General features: G+C 37.4%; 1 protein-coding gene across 3 annotated transcripts in view; it reads right to left on the bottom strand.

The window, feature by feature from the left end:
• Positions 1-11130: 11130 nt before the first annotated feature.
• The window catches only part of GPHN (gephyrin), a 631539-nt gene continuing 619587 nt past the window's right edge, over positions 11131-23082 (bottom strand). For all 3 annotated transcript variants that reach the window (XM_082617455.1, XM_082617456.1, XM_082617457.1), the window contains 3 exons: positions 20740-20843; positions 13241-13337; positions 11131-12119 (listed from right to left, as the gene is read on the bottom strand). In XM_082617455.1, the coding sequence (XP_082473581.1) occupies positions 11986-12119; positions 13241-13337; positions 20740-20843 (335 nt within the window). In that variant the 3' untranslated portion in view covers positions 11131-11985. The remainder of the gene's footprint in view (positions 12120-13240; positions 13338-20739; positions 20844-23082) is intronic.

Here is a 23082-nt window from a genome sequence, read left to right as displayed (position 1 = left end):
CTCACTTTCAGTCTGTATGTGTCCCTAGGTCTGAAGTGGGTCTCTTGTAGACAGCATATATATGGGTCTTGTGTTTGTATCCATTCTGCCAGTCTATGTCCTTTGGTTGGAGCATTTAATCTATTTACATTTAAGGTAATTATGGATATGTATGTTCCTATTACCATTTTCTTAATTGTTTTGGGTTTGCTATTTTAGGTCTTTTCCTTCTCTTGTGTTTCCTGCCTAGAGAAATTCCTTTAGCATTTGTTGTAAAGCTGGTTTGGTGGTGCTGAATTCTCTTAGCTTTTGCTTGTCTGTAAAGGTTTTAATTTCTCCATCGAATCTGAATGAGATCCTTGCTGGGTAAAGTAATCTTGGTTGTAGGTTTCTCTCTTTCGTCACTTTAAATATGTCCTGCCACTCCCTTCTGGCTTGCAGAGTTCCTGCTGAAAGATCAGCTGTTAATCTTATGGGGATTCCCTTGTATGTTATTTGTTGTTTTTCCCTTGCTGCTTTTAATATTTTTTCTTTGTATTTAATTTTTGATAGTTTGATTATTATGTGTCTTGGCGTGTTTCTCCTTGGATTTATCCTATATGGGACTCTCCTGGCTTCCTGGAGTTGATTAACTATTTCCTTTCCCATATTAGGGAAGTTTTCAACTATAATCTCTTCAAATATTTTCTCAGTCCCTTTCCTTTCCTCTTCTTCTTCTGGGACCCCTATAATTCGAATGTTGGTGCATTTAATGTTGTCCCAGAAGTCTCTAAGACTGTCCTCAATTCTTTTCATTCTTTTTTCTTTATTCTGCTCTGCCATAGTTATTTCCACTATTTTATCTTCCAGGCCACTTATCCGTTCTTCTGCCTCAGTTATTCTGCTATAGATTCCATCTAGAGAATTTTTAATTTCATTTATTGTGTTGTTCATCATTGTTTGTTTGCTATTTAGTTCTTCTAGGTCCTTGTTAAATGTTTCTTGTATTTTCTTCATTCTGTTTCCAAGATTTTGGATCCTCTTTATCATCATTATTCTGAATTCTTTTTTCAGGTAGACTGCCTAGTTTCTCTTCATTTGTTAGGTCTGGTGGGGTTTTGCCTTGCTCCTTCATCTGCTGTGTGTTTCTCTGTCTTCTCATTTTTCTTAACTTACTGTGTTTGGGGTCTCCTTTTCTCAGGTTGCAGGTTCGTATTTCCTGTTGTTTTTGGTGTTTGTCCCCAGTGGCTAAGGTTGGTTCAGTGGGTTGTGTAGGCTTCCTGGTGGAGGGGACTAGTGCCTGTGTTCTGTTGGATGAGGCTGGATCTAGTCTTTCTGGTGGGCAGGACCGCATCCAGTGGTGTGTTTTGGGGTGTCTGTGACCTTATTATGATTTTAGGCAGCCTCTCTGCTAATGGGTGGGGTTGTGTTCCTGTCTTGCTAGTTGATTGGCATAGGGTGTCCAGCACTGTAGCTTGCTGGTCGTTGAGTGGAGCTGGGTCCTAGCATTGAGATGGAGATCTCTGGGGGAGCTTTCTCCATTTGATATTATGTGGAGCCGGGAGGTCTCTGGTGGTTCAGTGTCCTGAACTTGGCTCTCCCACCTCAGAGGCACAGGCCTGACACTGGGCCAGAGCACCAAGACCCTGTCAGCCACACGGCTTTTGGGAAGTCTAAGGTCTTCTGCCAGCGTTCAGTGGGTGTTCTGTAGGAGTTGTTCTACATGTAGAGGTATTTCTGATTTGTTTGTGGGGAGGAAGGTAATCTCCACACCTCACTCCTCCACCATCTTGAAGGTCCTCCTCAACAGCTTGAGTTTTAATGGAAATTGGGAAGGGGAGAGAGTGAAAGTCTGGGAGCTAGTGTGCAAGTGTTTTCACTGGCTTTTCTGACCACTGAAATCAGAGAGGGTGTCTATAAATGCCCTGAAAATAATACCACTTTCATGTAGTCTTTCCCCGCACTGATATTTTATGACAAAACATTTTCAAAGCTATAACAAAGCTGAAAAAAATCTATAGTGAACACCCATATACCTACCACATAGTTTCTCTTGTCTTTTTCTTTTGTTGTGTTATTTCCATAATGACGTGAAAGCTCTTGAATGATGGGGTTTACCTGTCACTCATTAGAACTGGTCTCTGTGATACTTGGAGCTTGGAGGTTAGTTCTTCGTAGCACTTTGAAGCATAGCATTTAGTTTTTTTCTAAGATTCTTAACACAGCATTAAACATATTTTTAGTATTGGTCCATCACAGTCGTAGGTTGCAATTCTGGTTGAACCTTAGAGAAGAGGTTCTGTTATGGCCTCCCTCTCTTCTAACTATGGGGCCCCAGCTAACCTTTCAGCTTTGAACAGAAAAGCCCTGTGTTCTAGATCTTCTCTCTCATTTGAATAATTTAAAATGACCATATTTCCATAAATTCATTCAATTCAGTCACTTATGGGAGAAAGTTTGAAAAATCAAAATGTGAAAATCATCAGAAAACTTGTTTTCAAAGAAACTCTCAATGAAACTATTTTTAAGGAAAAGAAATTCAGTAACCAGGTGTTAAGTCTCTGAGATTTCTTGCTTGTTCTGGTTGAAACTAGAAGGAAATGAAACTTTAAGGAAAAGGGGAAGGTAGAAAAAGAATAGACATTTTGCCCTCAAATTATGAGAATTCATTGAACTATCTATCCTTCTCTCTCAGGTTCACACCAAAGTTGCAGTAGGCAGACAGTCACTTACATAGAGGTGAGGATGAAACAGATCTCTGGAAATCTCCTGGATGTCTACTAGGAGAAGAGTCTCCAAATAGCACGTTTCCAACCCTTTTCACCTTTCTTTGGAAGGTGTTTTCAGTCTACTGGGCAGGCAACTTACCACTTAGTAAAAGAAGCACAGGAGGCCAGACTGCCCTGGGCATTGTTCTAAGGCTCCTACATCATAATGTGCTGACATAGTCTCTGAAGTAAGAGAAGAACGTTGGGAAGGAGCAGCCCTGAAGGTCAGCCCCTAACCCTGGGGTTAGGTGTTGCTAGCGTTCCTGTGGAGCTGCACAGCTCAGGAGCAGTAGTTCTGGTTGCCAGAAGTTGTGAAGTTTTCAGAGGCTTCCCTGGAAAGAAAAGCCAATTTAGTCATAGGATCACCATGGAAAAGATATCATACTGAGAAAGTTGAAAACACTATCATTTATCATTCAAGTGATAATTTATCATTCAATCTACCTACATCCCAATTTTCAGAGACTTAAACATATTTAAGCCACTTTGTGCTTCTATGAAGAAAAACTTCAAAAGAAGGTAGGATTCTTAGAGGGCAGAAGCACTCAGTAATTGTTGGGTGAATGAATGAATGTAAAGAAACGCATGGTATTCTCTCTCTGAAGTTCTCCTCTCTCTTGAAGATACATGATTAGGTTATTTGTCTTTGCTTTTCTCTGTGGCTTCCCTGTCAGATTGTCCTTCTTCACCTTTGTGTTGTGGTCCAGTGCTGCAGATGCCCACCTGTCTAGCCACTCCCTCCCCTGCTCTTGAGGATGGAAGGGCACCAGGGAATGCTAACTCACCACTTAGGCCTGGGGGGCATGACCTTAGTGAATTAACTTCACTTGGGTCACCATATTCTAGACTCAAACACTTGCTTTGGACAGGGCCCAGAGGATATTCAGTCTCTCAGAATAAATATCATCTGAGTTTTTGAGTGGATGATAGGGTTCCTATTTCCTTAAGAATGGTAACTTCCATGTGGGACCATGTGTTGGGGTCAGGGAGACCACAGCAACCACTCCCATAGGATGTGTATCAGGCAGTTTTCCCAGAAGCAGTGTTGAGGGCTGGATGCATAAATGGAGTGTTTACTGGCGTCAAGCTCTGGTGATAACTCTCCACGTATAACTGGCTCAGCTGCAGGCAAGGGCAGTCTGTACACGTGCAGGATCAAAGGGTTTCCTTTTATTTTTGCCTCAGACACTCCCTTTCCCGTCTTTTATCCTGAATGCCCTCTTTTGGATGGACAAATTCTTCCTCTAGTTGTATGAGTACCATTGGCTATTTCTTCATTCAGCATATTTGTTGCTTGATCACTTGCCATTTTCTGTGCTTCCTGACTCAGGGCCAGGGAACATTTCTGCATAAATCTGATTCATCTCTTCCATGTTAGTGTTACTAATTCTGATGTCTTGATGAAACCCTTCGTTTCTCACTTCTATTTTTTTTCAAGGCTACTGGTATCTTAAAAAGTGAAGAAATAGCAAAAGAGGGAAATAAAAATCATGGTATATTTTAAATATTTACCTTTAAAATACTAATGCTTTTTAACATGCACAGAGTATTAAACCATACTTATAACTTTAGGTGGAGATGATGTCATAGTTCTGAGTCTGAGGCACTTTGTTGAAGTGAGGTCCATGACCAATTAACCTCTGTCCTTTTTCCTCATGAGATGTGCCAACTTGCTCATGCCTGCATGGGGTCCTCTCTACTGCATGCCTAAGCATGATATGAAGTTTTCATGCCAGGTTCTGTCTCTGGCTCCCTGGTGAGTGCTATACAAGGTCAATTCTGTTGGTCAGTTTAGTAATGAGTACCTACTATTTCCTGGGGCTACGGAGGTGAACACTCTCTGCCATCAAGTGGAGGAGGGGTGATATAAGCAGATAATTTCAGTGGGATACAGAGGTAAGTGGAAGCACAGATAAGAGGCACTAAGTCCAGTTTGGGGATTTAGGGAAGGGTTCCTGGAGGAGTTAATGTCCAAGGTTGATCTTGGAAGATTAGCCAGCCTGAGCAAAGGCACTGAGGCATAAAATGACATGCTTTGAAGGGGTAACTGCAAATGGTCTGGTGTTAAGTCAGGGGGTAAATTGAAGGTGGATGGGGGGGGCTAGATCACAGAGGACTTTAAAGACCCTAACTGGGGGCTTGGACTTAATTTGCTGCAGCCGTTTTCTGATGAGGAGTTTTAGCACAGAGAGATTTATGCTCTGGATTGATCACTTTGTTAGCAGTGTGAAGGACAGACTCAGGGAGGGCAATTCTGGATGCATACAGATTAAGATGGTAGCAGTGGGACTAGAAAAGAGAGGGTTAATTTAGGAACTATTAGTAGAGTTGACAGAACTTGGTGACTAACTGGATGTGGGAAGTGAGAAGAATGAGTGACTCAGAGGTTTCTGGTTTGGGAAACTGGGTAAATGGTGGTGCCATTAACCAAGAAACAAAACACAGGCAGAGGAACAGGTGTAGGAGGCAGGAAGGATGAGTTCCTTGTTTGCAGGAGCCCTTGTCTAGCATGGTGCCTTGTATTCAATAGGTGTTTAGTAAATAAGAGGCTTTTTTCTTAAACCTTCAGTGGCTTCCCATGCTCTTAGGCTATTTGACATATATCATAGGGATGTGTGTGTGTGTGTGTTTAGTATATACCCAAGAGCCTATACATGTGTGAGTGTGATCTGGCTGCATCCTGGCTTCAGTTCTCTCCAGCTGTATCTCAGAACCCTCCCCTCTCCCTCATCATGCTTCTGTCTTCTTTCTGGTGTTGTATTCTTTAAGCCCTTTCCTCTGTCTGAAATGCTCTTCTCTCAGTTCTCAACATGCGGGGCTTATTTTCATTCTTCTGATCTGACTTCAAATGTCACCTGTTTATAGAACCCTTTCCTCAATCCCTGGACAAGTGATTGTCTCTCAGCTCTAAATCCACCATTGCATTCTACATTGTGGTGCTGGGGCTGGAACTCAGCTAACCACATTTTTTTTTTTTTTTTTTTGCCAGCTGGTTTCCTGTTAGGTTCAACAATAGTTTGCATTAGACTACAGGGAACTTGGAAAGCAGAGGGAGAAGGGACTTGCGTTAGTTCCTGATTTCTTCTTGATTCTCTGTCACCCTGGTAATGGCAACTTGTTCTAGCCTTTTTTTCCCCTCACTCTCAGAATCAGCATCTGGGCAGTGCCCTTTCCTTGGAGGGTTGAGTCCTAGCTCCAAGAAGTCTGACCTCTGAGCTTCCAGATTCTGAAAATTCTAACCTCTTCCTCCCATCTCCAGCCCTAGTTGTGGTATCTGCTTCCTATAGTTATTATCTCTGACATTTCCATGTTTCTTTTGTGCTTTTCCAGATCTCCAACACAGATTTAACTTATTGTTACACTAAAGTCTCTTAGTGTAATTTCTGCCTTTCTTAATGGCTGGATCTTACACAACTGAATATGATTTAGGCCTCCATCCAGTTACTCTCTAACTATAATAGGATTTTCTTCATAGACTTTTCATAATCTGTATTTCAAAAAAAAATTTTTTTTTTTGCTTTCTCATAATCTGTCTCCCCTTGGATATGAGTCTTTGTCTCATTCATCACTGTATCCTCAGAGCCTAGCATGGAGCCTTGCATACTGTAGGAACTTAATAAATGCTTGTTAAATAAATTATTGAATTATTACAAAAGACTACAGGAGACATACTGCTAACTGACCACAGAAAATGGCCAGAATTGAGCAACTTTTTAACCTCTTGGTTCTAGGCCAAGTTATAAATGAACTCTATAATGATGTAACTCTGTTATAGACAGTTGAGCTCAACACTTCTTATAAGCCTGTTAGAATACAATGCATTATTTAACACAGATCCATCCATCATTGGGATAAGATACATAATTTATTTGCTTTGAATTCTGTACATACACAAATCCCTACTTTCTATAATTAGGAATGATAATGACTTACCTATTAGGTTTTCATGAAGATCAAGAGTTGGTTATGGCTTAGATCCACAAAGTTTTTTTGGTTAGCAAATAATTTAAAAAATAAAAGCCATCCAAAGAATCCACTTGCTGTAACATGCAACATCACTTAATAGCATTTATTTGGTAAATGTAATCTGCTTATATTCTTTTTTTCATTGTGTGTTACATGATTTGAAACAACCAAAGCACAGAACCAAAAAAGCAGGTTAAAAAGGAACTGCTTACAAGGATTTACCATAGCACAGGGAATTATATTCAATATCTTGTAATAACCTATAATGAAATATAATCTGCAAAACCCCACACCTGATTCACTATGCTGTACACCTGAAACTAGTGCAATATTGTAAATCAACTATACTTCAATAAAATAAAAACTACAATGTCTAAGATGAGAACTGCACTCGATAGGATTAATGGTAGATTAGACATTGCAGAAGAAAAGAGTAGTGAACTTAAAGCATAGCAATAGAGCCCATCCAAAATGAAACACACAATGAGAAAAAGAGTCCCCCCCAAATTAAGACCATCTGTGAGCTGTGGGACAATTTCAAGTGCCCTCATGTGCAGATAATTGGAGTATCTGAAAGAGAGAAGAGAGTGGGGCGAACAGAAAAAGTATTTAAAGAAATAACTGAAAACTTTACAAACTTGATGAAAATTATAGATCCATAGATCCAAGAAGCTCAATAAACTGCACCAAGACACATCATAATCAAACTGATCAAAAACAATGACAAAGAAAAAAGTCTTAAGAGCAGCCAGAGAAAAAATATATGCTATGTACAGAGGAACAAAGATAAGGATGACAGCAGATTTCTCATTGGAAACAATGCAAGCAAGAAGAGAGGCATCTTTAAAGTAATGAAAGGAAAACACTATAAAGTTAGAGTTCTACACCCAGCAAAAATCTCTCTCAAAAACAAAAGCAAAACAAATACTTTTTCAGACATGCAAAAGCTGAAAGAATATATCACCAGCAGACCCACACAACAATTTTAAAGGAACTCCTTCAGGCAACAGAAAAATGATACCAGATGGAAATGTGGATCCACACCAAAGAATGAAGAACCCCAGAAATGGTAACTACATAAATAAATATACAAAATTCTTCCTGAAAGTCAAGCTCTGAAGGGAACAAGAAAGACTGGGTAATTGCTATGGGTAGGCAGGTTTTCATTTTTGTTTTTAGGACATAGGAGAATTTTAAGGATGTATAAAACTGATGAGAAAGCATGTAAGCAGGGAGAGGTGACACTACAGGTTAGATACAGCAGAGTATAGGGCTTGGGCAGAAAGGTGGGTCCTTGGCAGAAGAGGGTCAAGCACTTCTTTGTGACCTAGAGAAGGGGCTGGGTGTCTGGGCAGGGAGTCTGTCAATTTAGTGGGGGTGGCAGTCTTGCTGTAGACTTTGGTGGATAAGTATGTACTGCTTGTATAATCATAAGAAAAAACAAACAAACATGAAAAAAAGGAACTGCTTAACTTCCACACAGCTATAAGCAAGAATCTAAAAACACCTTATAATCTTTTATTTAAAGATCAACTACTAAGACAAAGAATTGTAATACATCATACATACATAATTTTAAAATAATTTTGGTCAAATAATGCAAATAGATTACATGACATTGACTTTCACTGTGCCAAGTAGAACCATTTTATTGACCCTTAAGTTTTAAATTAAATTTCCCTTGAATCTACCTCAAATGTGTTCATATATTTTTTTTCCTTTTCTAATTCAGAAAGAAAAATGTTCCTTTTCTTCTCCAGCCTAACTGGGCCATCAGTGTCCTTTAATCCAGCCCTTCCTTCCTCTTCTCCTTTCCCCATCTGGAACCTTACTCTCAAATTTTTAATATGCCCACTACTATTGTTTTTCAAACAAAAATCTTTTCTTCATCTTGTTATCGGTTCAAGCTACCATCCTGTGTCTATCTTTCTTTCCTCATGCCCAAGTTCCAAATATTTCATAGTTATGGTTTCTATTTTGCTATCTGGCTTTTGCCCTCAACCCATTATTGAAATTGCACTCTTGCAGCTCACAAATGATCGCCTGATCAATACATTATTTTGAGCCCTCATTCTTCTTGACATTTATTTTTGACAGTTGATTATCTTTCCTTCTTGAAACTCTCCTCCCTCCTTCTGGTACACTGCAGTACCCTGTTTTTTCTCTTCTACAAACTGCTCTTCCTTTCATTACATCCATGGCTTTTTCCTCCAACACTCCAAAATAAGGTGCTCCCCAAGGCTCTGTCCTCTTTTCTTGGCAAGTTCTTCCTTAATAATCTTTGCTATCTACCCTTACATTTCAAATACTACCTTCATGTGAAGGATCCCCAAGGTTATATTCAGCCAGTATCTCTTCTGTGAACTCCTAACCTATACTTTCAAATGCCAACAGGACATGGTTACCTTAGGGCCCCTCTGACATCTCAAACACATGTCCAAACTTACCAGCTCCTCCACAAAATCCATGTTTCTTTCTTTTTTTTGTTACTTGTTCTCAGTCAGCCAAGACTAAAGACTTTGAATCATCTCTTATTCGTCTAACTTCCTTTCCAATACTTGTAAATCAGTCACAAAATTCTTTCCATTTTTTATGTCCAGAGGCACACTCAGATGTCATGACCTTCCTATCACCATTACCCCTCTAACATTATGGTTAAGGCTGTTATCACCCCTCACCTACACACTTCTTAATTAGTGTCTCTCTTCAGTTTTTCCCCAACCCAGTCTATCCTATTCAATGCTGCCAGAGCATTTTTTTCCCCCAAAAATGATCCTAATACTTCGCTGATCAAGAATCTCTAATGGTTTAATTGTCTCTAGAATAAATCTAGACTCCTTACCCTGGTATTCAAGAAGTTCATACATGTACTTTTTGGTCTTACAAATATATCAATTTTCTGTTTCTATGGCTTAGTGTTTGGGAATATGGACACTGAAGCCAGATTGTTAAGTTTGAATCCTGGCTCCTCCTTTTATTAGCTGTGTCACCCTGGACAAGTTTCTTAACCTCTCTGTGCCTCAGTTTCCTCATCTATAATAGGAATAACAACACTTACAGGGTTGTTGTGAAAATTAAACATATGAAAAGTGCTTAGAAAAGTGCCTGGAAAGCTCTGTATAATGTTTCATGGAACAAATACTTACTTTTGCCTATCCATATGCACATATGCCAGGAACTCTAAGGATTTGGGGATAATATCAGTAAACAAAACAAACAAAAATCATTGCCCTTGTGGATCTTAAATTCTATAATAAAAATAACAATTATTATTAATTGTACATTCTGTTTCTGGAATACTCTTCTTCCTGCATTATCACCTTTAAAATTCTACCTTGACTTCAAGACCCACTAAAATTTCTTACCCCTTGAAATCTTACCTTGTAGAAGGTTCTCATTTGAACTCCTCCAACTCTTTAAATCTGAATTACAGCATTTATCACATTTTACACATTCTACCAAGTTATTATCAAATATCAAACATATCAAATATTATGCTTACTTGTACATGTTTTTTTAATCTTCCTTGATGGACTGTAATGTTAGCAATTATCCCTATTCATTCTTGTAAATAGTATAGCATGATGTACCTTGTACTCAAGCACACAGTATATGCTTAATAAATATTTCTTGGATGAATGTAGGTAAAGAACTCTTTGCATGAGCTTTCATTTGACCTCTATTAATTAACCTTATCTTCTTTAATTGAAAATATAAACTAAATTTAAAATATAGAAAATTTTATTTTCAACTTTGGAAATATCAAGTATAAGTATCAAATATTTATTGTTTACAAATTGGCCTTTTTCATTACCATCATTTGGCACCTTGTCTACTAGTAGGCTAATTTTTGTTGTTTGCTTTACTAAGTACTCTATAGCATATTTAATGTCCCCCGTTACCACTGTTTGAAAGGTGCCCCTAAGTTTTTATTAAAGAAGCCATTGTGGATAGCATATATTTCAACTGTATTTTCTATAGTTAGTACAGATTTTCCCCATTTTTCACTTCCAAACATGATAAAAAAAATGTCCAGGTACTCACCTGCAATTTTATGGTTCATTACTTATTTCCCCCCTCTATTCCAAGGAACTGTAGATGTTTGAAATTTGTTTTTATGACATCTGAAATAAAAATGTAGTTTTTTTCTAAATTATCAACTATCTTTCCTCTAAATTTGCTTGCTATTCTCCAGCTATGACTGGAAAGACCAGACCAACTACAGGTTCTCTCCTACTTTCTAATCTGTATTTGCACAATGCTACAGTAAAATATAGATTACTCTATATTTTTTAAAATCTCCTTTATACCACTTAACCTTGCTAAGCCATCTTAACTATTCCTTTTATCGAGGCAGAGCCCCATCAGAATGGCATAACAATCTTCTCTTTTTTTATTAACAAGGCCAACACACACTGGATTTTAAATAATGATCGAGGATTTTTTTTATTCATTAAGTTTCAGTATCATTACAGAAAATGTTATGGTACAGAGTTGTTTAACATTGTTTTTTCTTTGCTCTTGATTTCCACATGAATGCTGGTAACACTAATATCTGTACAAGATCAGTCTTTGATTTTATTTTTTATTCTGTACAATTTTAAATGTATTGGTTAAAAAGGCTGTCAGCACTTAAGGAAGCATTTTTCCCCCCAGTTTGTTTGTTCAAATAAAAGGTATCCAGTTACTGCCCAAGAGTACTGTGCCTTGAGGCTACTGGGATGTGAAGCCCCCCCAACCCCGAACGCTCTGTGGGGATGGTTCTCCTTGAGGCAGGGCAGGGCCACCACCCAGTCACTCTTTGTTTGGCACTGTGCACATAAACACGAGATACATGATAAAGAACAAGCAAAAGCTCTCTGTAAAGCGGTTATGAAGCATACTAAGAAGGGAAATCCAAGTGTTGCCTACGCTAGTATAAATAAGCGGACAGCCTTGATTTAAGAGCATAAGTAGTTGTATTTTAAAGATGAGAAAAACACAAGTTCTGCAGGCACCTACTGCTGTCTACTAAAAGCTATCGCTATCAGACCTAGCATTGAACACACAAAGCAATTTGCAAGAAAGGAAAAATTTGCTTTGATATAATCAGAATAGAGTTGTCTGTTAAGATTTATTTTTAGGTGTTTTTTTCTTTAAAAGGTATTTAAATTCTTTTGAAATATAGTTCAAGATGTTGACCATACAGATCAACTTTTATCCAAATCAGAAAAACTAGCTGTGCCGTTGCATATTACAGGATACAGTCAATGGTATGTAGACATGCATCAAAGCTTTCTCCCACTGGTGACCATCATAGCCGTCCGATGACCATGACGTCCACCACCTCGCCCTTGTGGAGCTCCACATACTGCTCTGTCTTTGGAGGAAGCATCAATAATCCGTTGGCGCTGCGCATGCTCATCAGACGGCTGCTCATCTGATTACCTAGGAGGAAATACTCTCATTACAGCAGCATCAGCGTCATGGTGTATGGATACGCAGCCCTTGCAGTTCCTTTCAGAATAAAAACTGATGAACAGAAACACAGGTCTTCAAGAGGAAGAGAGATGATCAGATTTCCCAGTACCTTTTTCAGGTGATCTTGCTGTTGTATCCTACTACCTTCTCACTGAACTTTAAAAATAAACATTACAAATTATTGCTTAAAAGAACAAAACCAAAATTTTACAGCATTGTGGAAAATGCCATAGAATTTCTCAATTCAGGCTAAAATGTGATGTGTGTCTGAAAAGAGAGGCTTTTATACCCTATTAAAATAATAATGATAATAACAGCAGTGGCTACCATTTCTTTAGTATTTACTAAGTACCAGACAAGGTGGTAGACCTTTTACTCAACTACCTTATTTAATTCTCAACAACTCAAAAGAGGTTAGATAACTTGCCTAGGGTCCTACTAATTAGTTGGTGGCCAATTTGAATGCAAGTCTGATGGCAAAGCCCATCAGAGACCTACTCACTGTGCTAGCTGATGTTTGCACTTAATAGGACCTTTGTTTAATTTTTTCTGGAATCCCATCAAAAGTCAGGTAAAATACGACTAGAGAAGTTGGGGATAAAAGTTTAAAGTCTACAGCAGGTAACTTCAGAACTGTGAATTATCAACGTTGATTTCTCAGTCCTTAAATCTTACCAGTACCTAGTGTATAGTAAAGGCTACAGAGAACCACACTCTAATTGGGCTTTAATCTCACATTGATGGGTGGCATAGCCACAGTCCCCTCCTTTTCCTACAATCAAAGTTATGCTCAGAACTTACTGGTTGAACAAACAGATAAAAATCTTCTGTAATTTTAGATTTGTATTTCAAATGTTTATCTAGAAAATATGGCTCCATGGAATAACAAAATCTTTATTAATTCTTTTTTTTGTTACTCTTGTCCTGTTATGCTACACAGTTTTAGGAATAAGTTAACATCTAATCTTTCAAAAGGGAAAATGTACAATAATTATAAAATTGGGTATACTCAAGGAAGGAGGTTATACATAAATTTGTGTTTTAACAGGATGGGTGTATAGAGATACCTACAGGTGTGAATGACTAACCTGTACTCTGTGCCCAAGGTAGTGGTTCTTGGTGATGCCAAGTCAGTATACACCGATGGTATTCTGGGCGAGGATCCAGTTTTACATCACATGATAACTACAGAAAAACGAGGAAAAGAAAACAAACTTGATCACCTGATCATCTCTGAGAACTACAGGGTGGTGGCAGTTGTGCAAAGAGTTCAATGGACATGGAAATATCTCGGCATTCTGCTGTCTCCACCACTGCCACCTTATGTTCTTAATACAGGAAGTCCAGAGGTTGCGTTGCTCTGGTGAAAAGAGAAAAGAAGGCTAAGAAGTTGGTATCTGCAGTAGGAAAAAGGGCAGATGAAAAATATAAAGTCTATTTTTGAATTCTAACTTTACCTCTGACCTATGAATTAAGAAATCAAAGCAGATGTTTTAACATTGAAAATAAAGGAAGTAGACCTACACAAACATACAAGCTCAACATCCATTTATCTGTGTGTCATCCAACTGTCCATCCATCCATCCATCCATCCATCCATCCATCCATCCATCCAGTAAAGATTTACTGAGGTGCTAATTCAGCTACTCATTCGTACACTTAGCTTTAATATGAAAGGGATACTTTCTTTTTAAAATTTTTATTGGAGTATAGTTGATTGACAATGTTGTATTGGTTTTAGGTGTACAGTAAAGTTAATCAGGTATACATTTACATATATCTACTCTTTTTTAGATTCTTTTCCCATATAGGCCATTACAGAGTACTGAGTAGAGTTCCCTGTGATATAGAGTAGGTCCTTATTAGTTATCTATTTTACAATAGTGTGTATAGGTCAATCCCAATCTTCCAATTTATCCTTCCCCACCTCCCCCCTTACCCCCAGGTAACCCTAAGTTTGTTTTCTACATCTGTAACTCTATTTCTGTTTTGTAGATACGTTCATTTGTACCCTTTTTTAGGATTACACAGATAAGTGATATCCTATATTTGTCTTTGTCTGACTTACTTCACTCAGTATGATCTCTAGGTCCATCCATGTTGCTGCAAATGGCATGATTTCAATCTTTTTTATGGCTGAGTAATATTCCATTGTATATATGTACCACATTTTCTTTATCCATTCCTCTGTTGATGGACATTTATGTTGCTTCCATGTCCTGGCTATTGTAAATAGTGCTGAAATGAACACTGTGGTGCATGTATCTTTTCAAATTATGTTTTTCTCTGTATATATGCCCAGGAGTGGGATTGCTGGATCATATGGTAGCTCTATTTTCAGTTTTTTAGGGAATCTCCATACGGTTCTCTATAGTGGCTGTACCAGTTTACATTCCCACCAACAGTATAGGAGGGTTCCCTTTTCTCCACACCCTCTCCAGCAGTTATTGTTGGTAGATTTTTTGATGATGGCCATTCTGACTATCTCATTGTAGTTTTGATTTGCACTTCTCTAATAATGAGTGATATTGAGCATCTTTTCATGTGCCCCCTGGTCATCTATGTCTTCATTGGAGAAATGTCTATTTAGCTCCTCTGCCTATTTTTTGATTGAGTTGTTTGTTTTTTTGATATTGAGTTGCATGAGGTATTTGTAAATTTTAGAGATTAATCAAAAGGGATAGTTACTTTCCTTTCTCTTGATTATTCCCCCTAGTGTCCCAATACTGATAAACAATCTCATTAAAGCAAATAAAAGTAGTCTCATAAAAGTTATACCACTTTGGTTTGGTCACATCACTGGCACTAAAAGAATTCCTCTGAATGAGTCTTTGCTATGGAATGGCATCATTCATATCTTTGTAACACAGCCAATTTCTGTTCACACACATTATACAGAATGACCAATCAACCTTCAACCTGGAGCCACTGTTTTTTTTTATCTATGTCATTAAATTCATCCTGAAATCTGATCAAGGTGATAATGTGTTGGTAGCAGGTGCCTAAAAGGTATGACTTGAACAAGTTTATACAGTACATAATTATGATCTATAGCCCATCAAAGATTAGTTCAATGTTAGTGAAAACAAGACTCATTCCAATGCATGAGAATTAACATTTTCCATTAGCATAATAATCATTTAAGTTACTCTACTTAAAATGGTCTAGAAATCCTTTACTCAACTAAAACAGATATTGCTTAGATTAAATGATACAGTTAAAACTTGACCTGGGAATTTTGATTGAAGTGAGTTTATCTCTAATCCATTCTGGTTACTTTGTTTTAAAATATTCTAATAATATAATTAGAATATTAAAACATTCTAATTATGCTTTTTCTCTGGAATCCAGAATAAAATTCAATTCTAGGGTGTTTCTCCTTGATTAAATCACATTCTACTCTTTCACATGATACTACTTATGTTTATACCCTGTTTCATATCTACTGGGGGGTAACTTGCCATTGTTCCTAAATTATTCTGTGCTTACCTGAGGACAAAAATCTCTGTCTTTCAACCTGAGTGTGTGTGTTTGTGTTCTCCAGTACTAAACCACAAGAGCTATTCATGTGGCTGTGTCATTTGCTAAGTGTTTAAGGTTTTTCCCCAGCAATGGCACTGACTGGCTCATGGAAGTACAGTGGAGCAAATACTGTACTGGGAAGACACTGGCGCCTAGGTTCTACTCCCAGTTTTACTGCTGACCGATGTGCTGTATTGGCAACTTATTTTGCTTTCCCATACCTGTTTGTTCATCTACAAAATGGGGTTGTTTGTTTTAAAGGAAGATATTTGCTAATTTAATAAACAAGAATCAATTGCATCAAATTAAAGTGAACGAAATTTTTTTCACAGCCTCACAAATAGCTATTCCTTTTGTAGCAAGAGATGAAGCTAATTAGATTTTTATGGTATTTTACTGAAATGCAGAATACTTTATTCACCAATATATTTAGTTACACTGACATTATAGTTCTGGTATATTACATCAGTTAGCTTAAGAAAGCACCTATTTACTATAAGCTTCAGTGCTTATAAGAATGATGTACCATGAGTAAACATACACATATATCAATATTTTGGTGGAAAAACATTGCAAATGGTGGATGTTTCACTCCTGCCGATTTCTTCTACTCTTTCAAAATTGGGCAGTGAGCTGTGGACTAGGAGTCCTCTGTTTCCTTTGAATATTTTGCTGGCACACAGTAGTCACTCAAGAGATAAAATTGTATTATTTGGTATAGTATTATATGGTATGCTCTACATGTAAATGTCTAAGAGAGAGAATGAGAAAAAAAAAGAAAGGTCAATGAAATGAGATAAGCCACAGACTGGGAGAAAATAATTGTAAAAAACATACCTAATAAAGGTCTGTTATCCAAAATACACAAACAGTTCTTAAAACTCAATAATAAGAAGATGAACAACCCAATTAAAAACTGGGCAAAATAATTGAGCACCTTACCAAAGAAGATATACACATGAGAAGTAAGCATATGAAAAAATGTTCAACATCGTAAGTCATTAGGGAATTGCAAATTAAAACAACAATGAGATATCACTAGATACTTACTAGAAAGGCCAAAAAACCAAAACAGTGGCCACACCAAATCCTACTGAGAATGTGGAAGAACAGGGACTCTTATTCACTACGGTGGGAATGCAAAATGGTATAGCTACTTTGGAAGACATTTTGGCAGTTTCTTACAAAACTAAATATATTCTTATCATACAATCCAGCAATCACAGTCCTTGGTATTTACCCAAGTGAATTGAAAGTTTATGTTCATACAAAAACCTGCACACAAATGTTTATAGCAGATTTATTCATAATTGCCAAAACTTGGAAGCAACCAAGATATCCTTCAGTAGGTGAATGGATAAATGGTGGTATATCCAGAGAATGGAATATTATTCCTTGCTAAAAAGAAATGAACTATCTAGCCGTGAAAAGACATGGAGGAACAAACGCATATTAATAAGTGAAAGAAGACAATCTGAAAAGGTAACATACTGTATGATTCCAACAATATGACATTCTGGAAAAGGCAAAACTATGGAGACAGTAAAAAGATCAAGGGTGAGCAGGGAGGGAGGAACGAATAGGCAGAGCACAGAAACTTTTTAGGGTTGTGAAACTGTATGATACTACAATGGTAGATACATGTAACTGTACATTTGTCAAGACCCCTAGAATACACAACACTGAAAGTAAACCCTAATGTAAACTATGGACTTTGGGTGATAATGATGTGTCACTGTAGGTTCATTGATTGTAACAAATGTACCACTGTGGTGCAGGACATCAACAGCTGGGAAGGTCGTGTGTGTAAGGATGGGGTGGGGAGGAGAAGTAATACAGGAACTCTCTGTAGTTTCCGCTTAATTTTGCTATGAACCTAAATGTGCTCTAAAAAACAAAATTTGTTACTTAAAAAAAGGGGAGAATATTTTTTCCTTCCTCTTTGTCCTGTCCATCTTTTAGAGAAGTGACCTCAAAGAATTATCTAATACAGTAAATAATTAATTGCAAACAGTGTAATAGGGCACAAAGAAGTAAATAATCAACCCTTCTTAGGGACACTGAGAAAGGCTTCACAGAGGGCATGATGCCTGAGTCTTATGACTAAGGAATTTTCCAAGCTGAGAAAAGAGATGGGGGTGGTTAGGAGAGAACCTCCTAGGAAGGAGATCTCGCGTCCGTTCCGGAGGCAGTAAAAAGCTTGGTATGGTCAGAGTGCAGGATGGGAAGCAGATGAAGCTGGAGGGGAAAACAGGCCTTGGGATGGAGGGCCTCCTGTGCTCACTTGAGCACTTTGGATTTAACCCTGCGGTCATGGGAAGCATTGAAGAATTTTAATTGGAGATGCTGACATGATTAGAGTTAGAAAAGGGATTTAAAAGGAGGCAGGATTAGAAGAGAAACCATTAAACATTGGAGCCATCATTCAAACCAGCTTATTTGGCTACAAAACACAGGGGATGTGGATGGTAGAGGGCGCTTTAGGAGAATGGTGAAGATTTGGAAGACTGCAGTAAGGAATGGAAAAAGCTGATCCACAGGATATAAAAGGATCATCAAGGGGAATTTTGGCCCCTGCTGAGGTTTGTAAATTGGAAGTGATAACTTGAACAGCTGTACTCTCTTCTCTAGTTGTACTCAGTGCCCTGGGAATAAAAGTGAAGGACAAAAAAGGGAAGATTGATCTAAGTTTGTGGATTCTTAGAGTGACTACAGTGCATGGAAGAAGAGGCAAAAAAAATTTGAGAGTGTTAGAAAAACATTGAAGTGATACACCACAGGATTTAGGTTGGATGAGGAAAGGGGTAAAGCCAGAAGGGGCTTATGGAGAGGGAAAAGGGCAGGGGTTATAGGAGTGTTTAAATTCTTTTATATCTACTGGTAGGTAACTTGCTGTTGTTCCTAAACTGTATACCAGAGTTGGTGATTTTTGAGGTGGAGCACTTCATGGTATTGAAAAGGATGTGCGTATTGAGTTGCTGAAGCAGAAATAAAGTTATTTAGAATTATGGAAATAAAGCAACTGATGATAAGAGGTGAGGGAGAGAAGACTTTTAGACGATTGCCAAAGACCTGAAAGTCTTGGGAAGGTTTGATGGTGATAATGAGGGGAAGGTGAAAGCTCCAAGAGACTCGGGGAAGAGGCTGGACTAAGCTGCACAGATTGGAGAGGAGAGTTTGTGAGAAAACAGATGACCAGAGGGTATTCTATTAGAGTGGAGGTCCCAGGTGACATGCTCCAGGCCCTGGTTGGTACTAAGGGCCCGGACTCTGCTCAAGTCTGGTCAAAGCTTCCAAAAAGTGGTTAAAGGAGCTTTACACTAACTTTTAAAAGTACTAGAGAAGTTATGAGGCACTGATTTCATTAGTCCAACAGAGAGGCGCTCGAGCTCATCTGCCTTACAAATCATCTAAAATTTATCAAGTAACTTTAAAAATTCTTACACCTGTTGGTGCAGATCAGTTTTAAGTTAATTTTTCCAGTTTCTATAACCTAGTTATATTTTTCATCTCTGAATAATAATAAAACTGGTTTATATTTCTTATAAATCATAGACAGTTCTATCATTTTCAATATCTGTTTTTTAATCAATCCATAGGCCATTATATTCTCATATAACAGGCATCCAGTTATACCTTTTGATATTCAATGACTGATTTTTTTTAAAGCTGAATAATGCTCCATTGTACACATACACTTCATTTTCCCTATCCATTCACCTGTTGTTGGAAATTTGGGCTGTTTCCTTATCTTTGTACAGTGAATTATGCTATAATGAACACTGGGGTGCAAATATCTGTTTGAGATCCTGATTTCAATTCTTTTGGACATATACCCAGAAGTGAGATTGCTGGATCATACAGTAGTTCTACTTTTAATTTCTGAGTAACCTCTGTACTGTTTTCCATGAGGCAACATGGATAAACCTAGAGGACACGATGCTAAGTGAAATAAGCCAGTTACAAAAATACTGCGTGATTCCACTTATAGGAAGTATCTAAAATAGTCACTCACAGAGGCAGAGAATAGCATGGTGGTTGTCAGGGGCTGAGGGGAGGAGGGAAGGGAAATTGTTGCTCAATGGATATAAAGTTTCTGTTATGCAAAGTGAATATATTTTAAAGAATCTGCTGTACAACATATTACCTATAGTTACCAATGTGGTATTGTGCACTTTAAAATACTTTAAGAGGATAGTTCTCACATTAAATGTTCTTAGCATGAAACAAACAAATCAAAGAACACAAAGAAATGTTTGGAGGTGATGGATATGTTTAGTACCTTGATTGTGATGACGGTATCACAGGTGTTTGCATATGTCCAAATTCATCAAAATGTCTACATTAAATATGTGCAATTTATGTATATCAATTATACCTTAGTAAAGCTTAAAAGAAAGAAAAGTACTGATTTAGTATTATAGTTTAAATTGCCAGGAAAATTGTTCATTAGTTATTACATAGAAACTGTGTTACATATTAGTTTACTAGTAGTAGTAAAGCAAACTGAAGTTAGCGTTGGTGGAGAAAGGGACTCTAATTTCTGAGTGACTTCTACTGCAGGTGTAATTCCTCAGCCTTAGTGGTCCTTTTCCAAACAATATGGTCTCCCTTTTCTTCTGCTTCACTGGAGTCTCTTTCTTGTCCTTTAATTGTCTTTTTCTGAACTGTTTAAAATTTATCAGCGGGGTCACAGAAAAAGTGATCAGCTAAATTGCTGTTCTAAGTTTACACAGGGGAAAGGGAATTCTTGTCCCTCCTTCCATATAGGTTTAGTATTAGTTTAGTATTCTATTGACCATTTTGTCATTACATATCCACTCCTAAATGGACTTCTAGCTGGAGAAAATTATTCACTTTAGGAGTCATGGAATAATGTGGGAAGGGAATAAAAGGGACTTTTATTTCCTTTCCCTCTGTTTTCTATCATGAAGAGGGGACTATAACCACATTTTCCCTCAAAACTAATATAAAATTCTAGACGTTTGTTTTGGGCAGTTAAAAAATCATATCCTAATTTGTTATTAGGCTTCAATTTTGGTTTCCGGTCATTAGAAAACATTACCCTGGCTTTGATGATGGTTGGCCGAGGATCCAAGATGCCTTGCATCTTTCTCAGTGCAGGCACAACAAAGAGATTGCAGGTGACCACGGCTGACACAGGATTCCCTGAAAGTCAACCAAGCAGTTATTTATAGTACACACATAAAAATCTGCTATATAATTATGACTGTCTATACCTTCAGGTATCATAGAGAGTGAAACGACTAACCACTAGCATTCCTCTTCTGAATCACCTTGAATCCAAAAGGATGCCAGAATAGAGCTGTAGTCAACCAAATGTCACAGAGGGTGTAAATATTTGGATCTAGCAGTGAAATGCAGAGGCTTCTGATGCACCGAAGCTGTTTGACACCATTTATATCTGCTTTCCTGAGAGCCATACATTGAAAGCCTTTAGTAATGAGTTTGCACTTGCTATTTTTAAAATGTTCTAAAATTACCATAGTATTACATGCTCAGTGCCAAAAAAAATTAGCAAGTAGGATAAGAATAAAGAAATTTATCCATAACCCCCTCTAACCAAAAATTTCTTTAAACTAAAAAAATAAAGCTAAATGATTTAAGATGTGAAGGACTTGAAGGCGAATACTCTTAGGAACTGAATTATGTTCCCCTCAAATTCATATGTTGAAGTCTTAACCCCCAATGCGACTGTATTTGGAGAAAGGACCTCTAAAGAGGTAAACAAAATTAAATGAGGTTGTAAGGGTGAGGCCCTAATCGAATAGGACTGGTGTCCTTATAAAAATAGGAAGAAACACGAGGAGTGTGTATACACAGAAGAAAGGTCATGTGAAGACACTGAGAGAAGGTGGCCATCTGCAAGCAAGGAAGAAAGATCGTAACAGAAACCAACCTTGATCTTAGACTTTCAGTCTTCAGAACTGTGAGAAAATAAATTTCTGTTGTTTAAGCCACCCAGTCTGTGATATTCTGTTATGGCAGCCTGAGCAGATTAATACAAATACCAAGTTTTTTTGCAGTTATAAGAAAAATTTGAGGAATTCAACTGTACCTCTCCAAGAAGAAATCTGGGTGTGTCATGAACTTCAAAGAGAGGTATGGTGGGCTATGAAAAAATGACTGAGCTGAGAATAACAGATTTAGCTTCTTGTATGGTATTGTTAACTAACCAAGCTATGCGACCCAGGCAAGAGTTCCAAACCTTTCTGGGTCTAATGTTACTCATCCACAAAATGAAAGGTTTGGATTATATGATTCTTAATATTCCTTTTGGTTCTAAAATTCAAATTTTACTAATACTTTTATACAGTGGTATGTGAGTATGCATATATATATAGAGAGAGGGGATGGGGAATGCTTATTATATTTTAGGTTACCTTGGCCTGGCTTTGTGCTGCTAATTTCATCATCAAAATAAAAGCAATGGTCAGTTTAGCCTATTACTAGCTAAAACCATACCTTTAATTTTCTTCTACCCACAAAAGCAGTTAAGAATAGATTTTTTAAAGCTGTTAAAAAAAGTTGTGATGAGTAACATTGATTATTTCAATAGAAAAAGTGAGTTGTCCCACAGAACAGCAGACTCTTAATGAGAATCAATTGCTTTCCTCTTGCCTCAAAATACAAACAGATGGAAAATTTTCTGGAAAAGCAAAAAAAGGGGGGAAAAAAAAGAAAAAGAAAATAAGAAAGCTATTGTTCAACAATGATTACAGTATTCTTGTAATGCTACTGTTTTATAAAATTACTCTATAAAAAATGAATTGCTCTATATAAGAAAAGGGACTGGAAAAATCAACACCAAGAAAATTGCAAATAGTAGTTATTTCAGGGGGAGGGAGATTATGGATAACATTTCTTAATGCTTCTCTGAGTTTTCTAATGTTTTTACAGTGAACACATGTTACTATAGTAATTTTAAAAAGTTAAAAAAAGAACAAGTAGATAACATAACTTTTCAACTGCGTTAGAACTTATCAAGATTAGTAATGGCTTTAATTGGAAGGACCTTAAGAAACCAAAACTCCAATTCTGAGTTTTCAAATACTTATAAAAAGAACCACTTTGCTGGTTCTACAATCTGAACATGTGAATTGTTGCTGCCCTCTTTTGGTACTTTCAGGCTGAGCAGTGAAAATCTCAAAATAAAGTAGCAGTTTGAAAATAGGCTATTTAATTATAATTTCTTTGGCAGATCAACACTTAGTAATGGCAAAATAGGCTCCCACAATAACATACTTTGTAGGTCAAGTTATATCTTCTGTAGACAACAAAAACAGTCTTTTCTAGTCAAAATGAAGCTAGGAAGATGATTTCATTTCTCTATATAATGGTTTTCAGAGTATCTAGGGATGTATCAAAGGCCCTAAGGAGTTTTGTA

Source organism: Mesoplodon mirus, assembly GCF_964341445.2.
Source record: "Mesoplodon mirus genome assembly, chromosome: 4".
Classification (NCBI taxonomy): domain Eukaryota; kingdom Metazoa; phylum Chordata; class Mammalia; order Artiodactyla; family Ziphiidae; genus Mesoplodon; species Mesoplodon mirus.
This window is presented reverse-complemented; position numbering and strand designations above follow the sequence as displayed.